Raw genomic sequence first — 14136 nt, 5'->3', positions numbered from 1 at the left:
TTTGTGACTTTTGTATTGCTTTAAGAAAATGGGTCCCATACAGACATTTGATCCTCAAAACAAACCTGATCGACTAATATCATAAAAAAATTGTCAACTACCTAATTGCTTTTGGTTTATTCTTCCCATCGCTCATTTCCGCCTCAGTAAAAAGGCACCCTTACACTGGTTCGCTGGAACTATCACCTCGCCTACGCCCATTAAGCTAGAAATACACCAGAGAGGCAGAGACCCTGCACTAGTGCACTAAAGTTGGGTATAAGGAAGCGAAATGTGCAGTGCCGTAATACTCCATCTGTCTTTTTAAGCGGTGATTCTGAAGGATTTAAGCTCCTTGCTTGTCACAACAATTACCTATATTTTAGAGGGTGCTCAAGCGAAACAGATGGGCACACATTTTTAAGTAGGAAATAGAGCGCTAATGCCACCTTATTAACACTATTTAGTGTACCTGTGTCCACTTTATGTAGTTTTTATAACCGCCTAACGTTTGTGAGCGGATTTTTTGAGGACTAGGCTTTAGATTTTCGTTGGTAAAATTTGCTGTATTTTTTTCTAAAATTTGTGCACGAGTGATTCAAACAAATATTCAAATTGACGAAGTAGGCACGAAGTAGGTAACAGAAAAGTCATACTTCTGTCTGATTTGTCGTTTTCTCATAACTTATTATCATTCTTGGTTCTTGGTACATTTTTGCTAGAAACAAATATAAACGCCACAACAACATTTATCATTTAATCTTCGAAGAACTATCAACTCCATCTTCATTCATTCTTGGTATCATTATTCGTTATTTTTGGATATTTTCAATGGAATAAATTTCATCTTTAGAATTTCTCACGCTCTCGGTTATAAATTGAATGTATGATGTACGACCTGAGGCTAATTTAATTTTCACCTCAGCAGCTCGAACAAGCCTACTTTCGTCACTCCCTGGAGTGAGGAAAGTACGACTTTCCTCACTCCAGGGAGTGAAACAATGTAGCTTTTTAATTTAGTGAAGGCCATGAACTTCATATTTTTATTACATTTTTTTTATGGTTTGGTATGGTACGGTACGGTACGGTACGGTTTTGGTATGTATCGTATCGTATCGTATCGTATCGTGTCGTGTCGTGTCGTGTCGTGTCGTGTCGTGTCGTGTCGTGTCGTGTCGTGTCGTGTCGTGTCGTGTCGTGTCGTGTCGTATCGTGTCGTTTCGTATCGTATCGTATCGTATCGTATCGTATGGTATGGTACATATTATAATACTTTTTTTCTGTTTATTCTGTGTAATTCGAAATACATTTTAACCTTTAATATGTTCTCACTACTGAGGTGAAAAATTATGTGTGCAACACGAGAGCAAAGTTATTTTACATCTCGTGTTTTTGAGTCCCTCGCTACGCTAAAGATTCTACCTTAGAATCACTCGCTTCGCTCGTGATTCAATTATAGGATCTTTCGCTTTCTCGGGACTCAAAATAAACACTCGCAAGAAAAACCAACTTTCCTCTCTTGTTGCAAAAATAACTATTGCAATCTAAATTTTAAAGCCTGAATACGCCTCTAAGTATTGAAATACTCACAGGCATCATACAGTATAAAATGCTTTGGAACTCTAGATTCACTTTAGTCCCGAAAGTCGTCATATTCCAAGTAGCTTGCCTTAATTGCTCGATCCTATGAATACTTCCAACGATCCAAAGGAAAGTCATAAAACTCATAAACTAGGGCGAAAGCATAATTAAGAAAAATAGTTTTTAATTAAAGTCCGCAGACAGAGTGCCTCAACTTACATAACTAGTAACATAGTTGGCTAGTTTTATTTAAGGCCCAGTAGGTTCGTGTTCTTCTCTCACTCTGCGAGAGCAAGATAGATGTGCGTGCTCTGGACGCGGATATTATGCTTAATGATGTATATAATTTAATTAATAATAATAAAAAGTAATCGCTGAGTTCCCTCAAGCAATATATTGCTCATTTTTAGAAATAATTTTCATATTTTTAGTTTTTGTGCTGTTATATCTTTTTAAAGTGCATTTTAGACATGGATGTAAGTATTTTAGACCTATGTTCATGACTTTTTTCGAGTTTTTGGCAACCGTATTGTGATTTAAAAAGGCGCCTTAAGGCTTTCTCGCATTTCGTTATTTAATTTTATAAGTAGGTACCAAATTTTTCAGAGCGGGCTTTTGTTATAAAAGTTTATCAAAACAAATTGTCAGTAAATAAAAACAAAAAAACATACTCATCCTTTTCTTTTGGGTGCTAGTACTAGTGTAGGACAAAGATGGTATGATTCGCTATGTCTATGTTTGAAATGATATAGTCCTCTCACAAACTATAAAAAATACATTTCACGAAGCTTTAATAAAATTTCTTACGGTTTACAAATTGGAAATAACATTCTCAATATTCTCATAATTATACATCTTTTTATATTTATTTTTAAAATAAACTCAACTACAATCTGTTTAACTTTAGTCGTTGGTTGAAATAAGGTGCGAAAATGAAATTTTCTATGGGACGATATCCCTTCGCGCCTACATGTTTTAAATTTTCCGCCTTTTTTTACTGAGAATTTTTGCTTGACCAACTATAGATTGTCTATTTCAAACATAGATAGAGAGAATCATACTATCTTTGTCTTACACTAGTACTAGCACCCAAAAGAAAAGGATGAGTATATTTTTTTGTTCTTATTGTCAGTAATTTGGAATGACCAACTATAGCAAACGAATATATGAAAAGGGGGCCCTTTTCATCGAACGTTTCTAAACGGAAACGTCACTGTCATTGTCAATGTCAGATTTGGATTTGACTTGCCAAATCTGACATTGACAATGACAGTGACGTTACGCGCGTGAATGTTTCGTTCGTTGGTCAACATTGTGCAATTTATCTTACATTTTAACACGTTATCAACACAATTCACACATAAAAACAACAGTGTAAGTGTGTCACAACAATTTGAACAATACTGTGAGCAGTCTTGATTAATATCTGCAAGATGCGGTTGGTAGACGGATCAAAACTTTTAGAACTTCAAAACACACCTGTGAATATTCGAAATATTTGCATCGTGGCACACGTGGATCATGGAAAAACGACTCTGGCGGACTCCTTGATATCCAGCAATGGTATCATATCGCAGAGAATGTCGGGGAAGCTGCGCTACATGGACAGCCGGCCTGATGAACAGGAACGTGGTATAACCATGAAAAGCAGCAGTATAGCTTTGTATCACGCTGTGCAGAAGCAAGAATACCTTGTCAACCTCATAGATTCACCCGGACACGTTGATTTCTCTAGTGAAGTGTCCACAGCTGTGAGACTTTGCGATGGAGCTATTGTTGTTGTAAGTAAATTTGTTATTATAAAAACAAAACATTAGAAATTGATTGGTTCCTGTAGTATCAGCGTATTTTTGAAATACAGGAAACACTGTAATCTTGCATATCAATATTGCTTAACACTTGCTGACAGTTATGCAGTTAAGCGTTTTTGAGCAAACAACTACCTCGCCTGTTAACATACTGTCAGCGAACTTGTTAAGTCAACGCAAATAATAAGAGAATATAATTTAAGGCAAAACAGAATAAATATCAACTTATTATTCCCAATTTTACAGACATGGTTTATCCTGATATGTCAATGACACATTACTGACATTATTGATAAAGTCTAAAATCATATTAGAATTAATAAGGTTCAGGTTTTTACACACTAACCAATAATATTTCCCTGGACATGTCAACATAATTTCACAAATTTGTTAAGAGCCCATCACTGTGCACACTAGCACCACTGCTAAATAATTGTAATTATTTAAATTTGGCGATAGATACTTAAAAAAGGAGGCCGCTATGTACGGTATTTTGTATTTAAGTACCTTTTGAATACATTTTAATAGTTTTAACGTTGCTAGATTCGTCAATCTATGCGTCCAAAGTTAAAACGGCCGTTTTTGTTGTGAGTTCATAGATCAACAAATCCAGCAACATAAAAACTAGTTTGTTGCATTCAAAAGGTACTTAAATACAAAATACAGTACGTAGCGGCCTCCTTTTTTAAATATCTATCAGTAAATTTAAATAATCACAATTATTTAGCAGTGGCACTAGTGTGCACAGTGGTGGGCTCTTAACTTATTTAACACATACATATCACTTTAATTCAGTAATATATATTTATTTATTTCCAGGTGGATGTAGTAGAAGGTGTATGCCCACAAACAAGGCTAGCACTAAAGCAAGCTTATTCGGAGAACATTCAAGCTGTACTAGTGTTGAACAAAATTGACCGACTCATACTAGAAATGCAGATGACTCCACTGGATGCATATGTGCATCTCACACAGGTCATGGAACAAGTTAATGCAGTTATGGGAGAACTGTTTGCTAGTCAAGTGTTGGGTAATGAGGAAACTAAGATTGATAAGCAGGTAATTTAGTATTTAGCTTGAAATAAAATTATTTACTTTTTGTGTCTAATTAGTTTCTTATTGGAGTATATTCACATCAATTTCTTGTATCAGTAACAAAATGAACAGTTCAGACAGTTAGGTTTTTAAGTATTTTCTTATGGAAATTCCAAATTATCAAATAGATATGGTTATCAATCCAAAGGGGGCAATCTAAAAAAGTGTTGGGTAATTGACACTATTTTTTAATTGCTTGTGACAGCTAAGAAGCCAGTATTTGGCATGATAACTTTTAATAACTTAGCTTTAAATAAAATACAGATTTCTGCATGTTATTAAGGTAGCTGCCAATGCTGCCATACCCATTACATCTCCATCCAAGTAGATATTTTTGTGGAATGCCCATTCTACCTTATTTTAAAGCAGCAGTGTCAAATTTCCTTCAAAAATGGGTGCCAATTGTACTTTAAAGAGGCAATCATTAGTATTCATGAGGTTGTCTGGTTGTATAACATAATATATTGATGTCAAATCTTTGCCCGAGTACATAATGCTATATCACCATCACCATTAATTTCAAATGGGTTCTAGTCAACTATATTGATTTTTGGATTGAAATTCTCATAGATTAAATCCCCTATCTATTGTGTTGTGTAATTTAGTAACATTATTCTGTTTTAATTTTTAACAAGAAGAAACGTCTGCTAACAATGCTAGTAAACTTAGGATAAATTTAAGTGGAAAAATTACTGCCTTGGGTGAGACTTGAACTCACGGTCTCTGGGTCCCCTAAACCCATATAGTGGGAAGATTTGCTGACTATGGATGAGGTCTTGGTGGCTCAGTTGGCAGAGCGTTGGAGTATCGATTCAGAAGTCGTGAGTTCAAGTCTCATCCATTTTTCCACTTAAATTTAAAATCATTCTGTGTCATAATTCTGTTAATCATATAATTGGTTCAAGTAGTTAGTAATGTACTTATATAAAATTTTATTTCAGGAAACGAAAGAAAAACCTAAGGAAGACAATAATTTTTACGATTGGACCTCAGCATTAGAGGATGCTGATGATTCCAACCTCTACTTCTCTCCGGAACAAGGGAATGTTGTGTTTGCAAGTGCTATTGACGGTTGGGGCTTCACAGTCCATACGTTTGCTCGGCTTTTCTCTGAAAAACTTGGTAAGTGCTTAGCATTTCAAGGATTGCCATAAAACCGTAAATGTTTCTGAAATATTGACCTATCCTAATGACAGATTGTTGAATGGTCAAATTCGTTAATCAGTCAGCCACCTTATAAAATATTTGCCACCAATATTACTGTTATTATTACGAGCTGCTATTTAATTTGCCCGGTTAGTATGTTAATGTGGGTCAAATTTTGGCAGCAAAATTTGACAATTTGTAAATCGGTTGACAATGCAATATTATGATGACATGGAGCTGATCTGATGATGGAGACAGGAGGTGGCCATGGGAACTCTGTGATAAAACGGCGCAACAAATTGTGTTTGGGGTTGTTAGAATTGTCTCATTGAGTATTAGTTGCCTGTGGAAAGTAAAGTACTTGTACCAAAATTTATTTTTTTGCCAAAAACTTGTTTTTCTAATATCACATTTTATTCAGGTGTAAAAGAAGAAATACTCAGAAAAGTTTTGTGGGGGGATTTCTACTTGAATTCTAAAACGAAACGCTTCATGAAAGGAGCTCAAGAAAAGGCGAAAAAACCGCTTTTTGTCCAAGTAGTCCTAGATAACTTATGGAACGTTTATGAAACTATTGCCATGAGAAACGAAAAAGAAAAAGTACCCGTTATCTGTGAGAAACTTGGTATAAAACTTACGACAAGAGACCTTAGACATACAGACAGCAGAATACAATTGCAGTCACTAATGATGCAGTGGCTACCTTTATCGCAAACTGTACTAAATATGGTTTGTACAAAACTACCATCACCTAAAGAAATCGGTCTGGAGAAAGTTGAAAAACTTATGTGCACAAAAATCTGTGACTTCCAGTCTTTGCATCCACAAACGCAAGAATTAAGAAAAGATTTCCTAGCATGTGATAGCTCAGAAAGGCCTCTTATAGTGTACATTTCTAAAATGTTTAGCGTAGACAAAAGCGTGCTTCCGGAAAATAAGCCAAAGGCTTTAACCGCTGAAGAGATGGCTCTAAGGAGAGAAAGAGCCAGACAGATGAGAGAGCAGATGAAATTGAATGAGGTTAATTCACAAGCTATACCTATGACAGAAGAAAATAAAGACGAAAATGCTCAGGAAAACAGCAATGACGCTGAAAAAGAAGATAATCAACCTGCATTTATTGCATTTGCTAGAGTATTTAGTGGTGGATTGAAAAAAGGAGACAAAGTGTATGTTTTAGGACCAAAACATGACCCGTCCAGAATACTTGATATAAAAGACTTTAGAGTAGATCCTAATAAGAAGTTAAAAGACTTGAAGAGTGATGAACATATCACATGTGCAGAGTAAGTACTTACTAGCAACTTTTGTATGACCATTGTAGACCTTATAGTTGTTGGTTGGTTATCACACTGGATGCTATTATTGTTTGTTGTCATATTTTCTTTTTCATTTCTGCATAATTCTTAAAAGTTCTAAGTGCCACGTCAAAACCCACAAGCTGTAATGAACCCGACTAAATTACGTAGGTTGTTTTTGGTATGTTGTCAGGAATCTTAAAACGTGTTTATAATTTCGTATGTTCTGTCCCTCGTGTCCCTGTGGCTACTAGCTTTGACATGTTTCTCACTTTAAGGTTTTTCATATCATATAAATTTTTCAGGATTAAATCATTATACATTTTGATGGGAAGAGAATTAGAAGAAATTGATGAGGCAGTTGCTGGCAACATTATAGGTAAGATTTTGAATAATGGCAAAACTATAAGCAGTATTATATTTTTCAGTAATTTATGTATAGGTATTCGAATGTTGTCAACAACTCTTAAGAAATATTCGGACACCGTCGACGTCGAACATTCGGAAACTTGCCGCCGTGCGCCGCGCAGTCGCGAGGCGGCAAGTTTTATTAAAAATAAAAACCGGCTAAGTGCGAGTCGGACTCGCGCACGAAGGGTTCCGTACCATTACGAAAAAAAAAACAGCAAAAAAGTCAAACTGTCTAGCTATCACGGTTACACAGATCAGATAACAGATACAGCCTGGTGACAGACAGACAGACGGACGGACAGACGGACAGCGGAGTCTTAGTAATACTGTCCCGTTTTTACCCTTTGTGTACGGAACCCTAAAAATGGCGACCGCCGCATGCGCGGTTGTCAGGGAGCGTCCCATTCGAGGTAGCTTGCCGCCTGAGGGGCTAAAGTAATCTATAGTTTATTATTATAGCCAGAGGCCTATAAAAAGGTCTCCCGTTCCATTTCATTTTTATTATTAATCTTTATTTTGACAAATCAAAATTCCATTTGTCTTGGCAAGTTTTCACGTATGGGCTGTTGGAGGATAATCAATCAATCAATAATAATTTATTTCGAACAAAAGTCCTTATTGTGTTAGTAACATACATACTAATACTTAAAGCATGTTATAGTTACTTTCCCTTGTTTACTCTTTTTATTATTTATTTTTTATTATTTATCATTTATTGCAGACAACATTGGTCCATATACATAATAAGCATAACACAATAAGATAACAGTTGCAATTATAATAAGAATTAAAATAAAATTATAAAATTAAAATTATTAAAATTAAAATTATGTTAAAATTAATAATAAATAAATCTTGACATTTAAATTTAATAGATTGATTATAATAATGGATACTGGTACTAATAATAATAGATTAATTAAATTCTGATTAAATAATAATACTGAATGGATGTAGGGTTGGGTCCCGTGGTACTAAAGAGCTCCTCCTCATAGACATGACCATATGCCAACAAGTTCGTCGGAACGGGGGGGCCCTCTCGGCCGCCTGGATTGACTATAAGAAAGCCTATGATTCGGTGCCTCACTCATGGCTGAGAAGGGTATTGGAGCTGTATAAACTTGATGCAGCTTTAATATCCTTCCTAAGTGCATGTATGAGGCAGTGGATCACAGTCCTTCGTCAACCAGGAGGTGGAGATGACCGCCCTGGCCCGCAGGACTTTATAAGGATCGAGCGAGGAATATTTCAGGGTGACAGTCTGAGTCCCCTGTGGTTCTGCCTAGCTCTGAATCCCCTCAGCACCCTGCTGAAGGATTCAGGGTTAGGTTGCCGGCTTCGGAGAGAGGGTGAAGTCATTTCTCACCTTCTGTACATGGATGACCTCAAACTATTTGCGCCAAATAACCAAGACTTGATGGTGCTACTGAAAACCACAGAAGTTTTCAGTACCGCCATCAGAATGGAGTTTGGTGTCGATAAGTGTGCGGTTATGCATGTACAGCGGGGGAAGGTTGTAAGTTCAATAAATTTACAACTTTCTGAGACTATGTCTTTCAGATCTATCTCTGAATCAGAAACCTATAAATACCTTGGTATGTCACAGTCGTTAGGTATTGAGGATGAGGGTATTAGACGGACGGTGAAGGAGCGCTTTTTCAGTCGGCTCACAAAAGTCCTTAACAGTCTTTTGTCAGGAGGCAACAAAGTGCGCGCCTTCAACGCCTGGGTAATGCCCCTACTCATATACTCCTTTGGCATACTAAGGTGGACTCAGACCGAGCTGGATGCCCTGGATCGGAGGGTCCGGCTACTGCTCACCACACACCGTATGTTACACCCACGCTCGTCAGTTATGAGATTGTACATCCCACGGAAGTGTGGAGGCCGAGGCTTCCTAAACGCCAAAGATCTCCACAACCGCGAGGTGTGCAATCTCAGGAATTATTTCCTTAACAACGAGTGTGGGATACATTGTGACGTGGTGGCAGTAGACAGGAAACTCACGCCGCTCTCCTTGGCAAACGAGAACTGGCACAAACCTGTGGTACAAAGTACTGCGGACCGCAAGGCGGTATGGAAGGATAAGCAGCTACACGGGCGGTTCTACAAGGCCCTCACGGGACCCGATGTAGACCTGCTCGCGTCGGTGAACTGGTTACGATTCGGGGACCTCTTCGGAGAAACCGAGGGTTTTGCCTGTGCAATTGCGGACGAAGTTATGATGACGAACAACTATCGGAAATATATCCTGAAGGACGGTACGGTCGACATTTGTCGGGCATGCCGCCGTCCCGGAGAGTCACTCAGGCATATCATTTCCGGTTGTTCTCATCTTGCTAACGGCGAGTACTTGCACAGACATAATCTCGTAGCCAGGATTATTCACCAGCAGCTTGCTCTTCTATATGGCCTTGTGGACCGCGAAGTACCGTACTACAAGTATTTGCCTGTGCCAGTTCTCGAGAATGGTCGTGCCACGCTCTATTGGGATCGGTCTATCATCACTGACAGGACTATTGTAGCCAATAAGCCTGACATCGTGCTGATAGATCGAACGCAGCGCCGGGCAGTGCTCGTCGACGTCACCATCCCCCATGATGATAATCTCGTGAAGGCCGAGAAGGACAAGTCCAGCAAGTACCTAGACTTGGCTCACGAGATAACCGCCATGTGGAATGTTGACTCGACGATCATTGTTCCTATAGTCGTGTCAGCGAACGGTCTCATTGCGAAGAGTCTCGACCAACACCTAGAGAGACTCTCGCTGGGTGGTTGGATCAAGGGTCAGATGCAGAAGGCGGTTATCTTGGACACGGCGCGGATAGTCCGCCGGTTCCTCTCTCTGCGGCCCTGACCACCGGCAGCTTGGGCCTTGCCCCGCTGCCGGCGGTACCCTAGGTTAGGTTTTTTATAATGTGTTTATATATTTTTTGTAATGTTTTGTAAGTGTTTTTGTATTTTACTTTTATATCCATATTATAAAAACCTAGCCTAAGATGAAAGATAAATAAATACTAAAATTAAGATTAAAAATTAATAGTAATTCATTATGCGCAGTCAAAAATAAATTTAAATGTCAACGCTAAAATTAAGTTTAAATATTAACATGCAGACTATGCCAGTGTCCAGCTATCGGACAATCTAGCCTGTCTGCCACCAGACTCAGGATGCTGTTGGAGCTCCCACGCACTCGGCGCATAATGGAAGCTGTTCGTTTCCGGATTATGGCTTGGAAGCCATCTATTTGTGAAACCGCAAACATCCCAGAAGCGCTACAGTACCTGGGAAGACCCAACAGCATCCTCAGTATGTTATTATACAGAACGCGCAAGGCGCTGATTGCCTTCTGAGTATGGTTGACCCACAGGCTGCACGTGTACAAGGACTGGCAATATGCCTTAAATAGGGTTATCTTAACGTCCCTTGAACTTTTTCCTAGGAATCGGTGGCTTAGACGAACACGTCCTTAAAACCGCCACGCTAAGCACCACAACCGCTTGTCCGGCGTTCAGTGAGCTTCAATCCGCTGCTGTTCCCATACTGAGGGTGGCCTTGGAACCGGCGAACCCTTCGCAGTTGCCGCAGTTGGTTAAAGGTAAGTTGTGTTGTGTGCAACCTTGTGAACGCCGAGCCGCGCGGCGCTTTATCGTGAACCTTGTCGCAATGCATTAAGGTTGATATTGGGCTGCAGCCGCGCGCGTCAGTCGACGTATTTGGCGGTCGAAGGGTTACTCGGCAAATCCTTATTTGATTCGAGAGGGCTGTAAATCAGCAATGTTCTCGCAGATACCATAATACTTATTCCATCATGTCAGTTATATGACCTGTTGCCTGCGGTGCTGCGGTATTTCCGGACCGATGCGACCTTAAAACTTTCAACAAAAGAGCGTAATCCCATCCTCAATGCCGGCAACGCACTTACAACCCCTATGGCGTTGCGGGTGTCCATGGGCGATGGTAATCGCTTATAATCAGGCGATTCGTCTGCTCGTTTGCCTCCTATATCATAAAAAAAACTCAAACTTTTTTTTAAGCGAACCTTAGTGTTTTTGAATGGAGATTTTGTGTAAGTTGGTTTCTATTTGCATAATAACATTCAGTTGTGTTGTATTCCTATCCTATCCTTACTTAGCTTGAGAGTAATGGCCGTAAGTCCACAATGCCACTATCGACACTATCAGTGGTAAAAAATAATGATAATCAGTGGAAAAGTCAAACTTAACTGCTGGAAGCGAAATGGCAATTTACCTAACCATATTGTAATTTCGATTGTTGTTGTGACCAACACAGAATTTTAAAATACGCTAGACTAGAGGCCAAAAAATGCTAAAAAAATCAGGTGCTTAAAACCTATAAAAAAGAACCAAATTCCGAATTTAGGCCTTCAAAAGTTGCACCTTAGTTGCCCAATTGATAAAAATGCCGTCCGGAAATTTTATAATAATATTTGACGCTTTGCCATCACCCTTTCTGGAAGATGTCCGTATATCAAGGATGTCTCTTAACTTCGATTTAGCCATCTCAATTTCACTATCTGAGAAGTTTAAGATACCTTTATTTCAGGGTTAAAATTGCTGAACCAGTCAGACTCGTGCGTCCAAGTTTTACTGCAGGAGACTGGAGAACACGTAATAGTGACGGCTGGAGAAGTGCATCTGGAGAGGTGTTTGGAAGACTTGAAGTAAGTAACTTTATAGTCGTTTATACACAACTTTCTTTTCTCTTCTTATCCCTGTAGTTAACTCTGTGACCCAAATCAAATTACCTGGGTCAGTTAAGTAAATGAAAATTGTTCTGTTCATCTTTACGTCATTGTCGAATTTAAAACAGGTTTCTCGTTTACTCTGTTCACCCAAGGCGCATAAGGTTAACTAAAAGTTCACTTAATGTACCGGTAACTATCTATAGGTGAAATAAGTTTACTTAAACTTTATTTGATGTAGTACTTACTCCGCTTACTCGTCTTACCTCGTTCGGTAATAATTACCTAGCGGTCAATCAGCAGAACCTCGCTAAATAACCCCTTTTTTTCAGAAACTACGCGAAAATACCAATCACTGTATCAGAACCCATCGTTCCATTCAGAGAAACTATTATCGAACCACCCAAAATAGATATGGCCAATGAAGAAATAGACTCCCAAAACATAGACAAGGGAAATGAGACCGAAGTAGACCCTGTTCTTACTGTGCTGACCAATAACAAACAAAGTAGGATAAAAATAAGGGCCAGACCTCTACCTAACGAAATAACAGCCCTTCTAGACAAATCCACAGATTTACTGAAAGCCGTATCACAACATATCAAATCATTGCACGGTTCATCAAAGAACGAAAACATCGAAAATAAACTAGATAACTTAAATATAAATGGCACCCATGAGCTCTCAGATCGTATGTTAAAACTAATAGAAGCATTTATAGAAGAACTGAAGAATATTAGCTCTAAATTGGGACCAGAATGGAGCAACGTAGCTGAGCAAATTTGGTCTGTAGGTCCCAGAAATTGCGGGCCAAATCTACTGCTCAATCAAACACCGGATTACGATACAAAGTTCTTGTATCATAAGAACGAGTTGAAAGAAGATCCCAGGTTTGAGTATGAGAGCAGTTTTGTGAACGGGTTCCAACTGGCAAGTTTGGCTGGTCCATTGTGCGAGGAACCTATGATGGGGGTTGCTTTCTGTGTTGAAGAATGGAGCTTGGACAAAATTGAGGGGGAAGATGTTGGACATACTTTTGGACCACTTTCAGGTATTTTTTATATTTAGGTACATCATCGGCCATGCATGAACATGATTTTTACACACACAACACACACGACACAACGTTATTAACCTTAAAGCGTCAGTTTTTTAACTATTTATTTTTCAATTTGTCAGGTCAAATCATGTCAGCGGTGAAAGATGGATGCAGAAAGGCGTTCCAAGTGCAACCTCAACGGTTGATGGCTGCTATGTACTCCTGCGACATTGTCGTCGATCAGAAAGTATTAGGTAAGTGTTTTCAGATGTGAAATGGCGAACCAAACTTGAGGCTGTTTTTTTCTACACATCATGGTTGTGGCACTGTAGAAAATAGTGCATATAAGTACGGCCTCCGATTAGATATTTCTTTGAATAGTAGATCCTTGTAAATAAATATTAGAAAATCAGATTTTTAAGGATGATAAGAAGAAAAATACCAAACACTAAAACTCTCTCAGTTTAAATTTAATCCTCGTAATTACATTTATTTCATTAAAACTACTATTTACACCTGAACTTTCTAAGTATGGTTTTCTTAAATAAATAATGTAAATACTAAATCTAAAATCTTAAATAACTATAAATGCATTGACGTTACACAAAAAATATCTGAAATTGATTATCACATCATTTTGTGTAAGAACATTCTAATTACAGGCATTTTTTTTTTAATAATTACGTGAAAATCTGAATGTATCCCATGAAAACTCCAAAAAACAACGACTAAAACATAAAATATCTTGCCTTTTTTACCAAAATGTATTTTTCGATTTTGAAATACCAGTAGATCAAGCTAAGTTGGCCGCAATTTTGATAGCCTAGACTGTGCACTTGTTTAAATAGTGCCATAATTTCATAGAAGTTTAAAATAACACTTGCACAGTCTGGGCTATCAAAATCGCTGCCAACATAGCTTGGTCTAACTCTAGGTACGTTCGATCCACCTTTGCATTTTTTTCGCAAAACTTTTATGGCTCACTAAGATGCGCCACGCGGGCGCGTATAGAGGGTAGTGGTGTCGGATGGCTTATCGCGCAGCGGGATAGCGATGGGATGGCCACGGTCTCGG

At 38.5% G+C, this 14136-nt stretch overlaps 1 protein-coding gene across 1 annotated transcript in view; it reads left to right on the top strand.

The window, feature by feature from the left end:
- The first annotated feature begins 2848 nt into the window (after positions 1-2848).
- Positions 2849-14136, top strand: part of LOC134748711 (elongation factor-like GTPase 1) — a 210122-nt gene continuing 198834 nt past the window's right edge. The window contains exons 1-9 of the mRNA XM_063683482.1: positions 2849-3341; positions 4188-4427; positions 5405-5585; positions 6031-6895; positions 7213-7286; positions 10761-10916; positions 11885-12002; positions 12356-13074; positions 13203-13316. Coding sequence (XP_063539552.1) covers positions 2994-3341; positions 4188-4427; positions 5405-5585; positions 6031-6895; positions 7213-7286; positions 10761-10916; positions 11885-12002; positions 12356-13074; positions 13203-13316 — 2815 coding nt within the window. The 5' untranslated portion in view covers positions 2849-2993. The remainder of the gene's footprint in view (positions 3342-4187; positions 4428-5404; positions 5586-6030; positions 6896-7212; positions 7287-10760; positions 10917-11884; positions 12003-12355; positions 13075-13202; positions 13317-14136) is intronic.

The sequence above is a fragment of the Cydia strobilella genome, chromosome 17 (genome assembly GCF_947568885.1).
Source record: "Cydia strobilella chromosome 17, ilCydStro3.1, whole genome shotgun sequence".
NCBI classification, from domain to species: Eukaryota; Metazoa; Arthropoda; class Insecta; order Lepidoptera; family Tortricidae; genus Cydia; species Cydia strobilella.
This window is presented reverse-complemented; position numbering and strand designations above follow the sequence as displayed.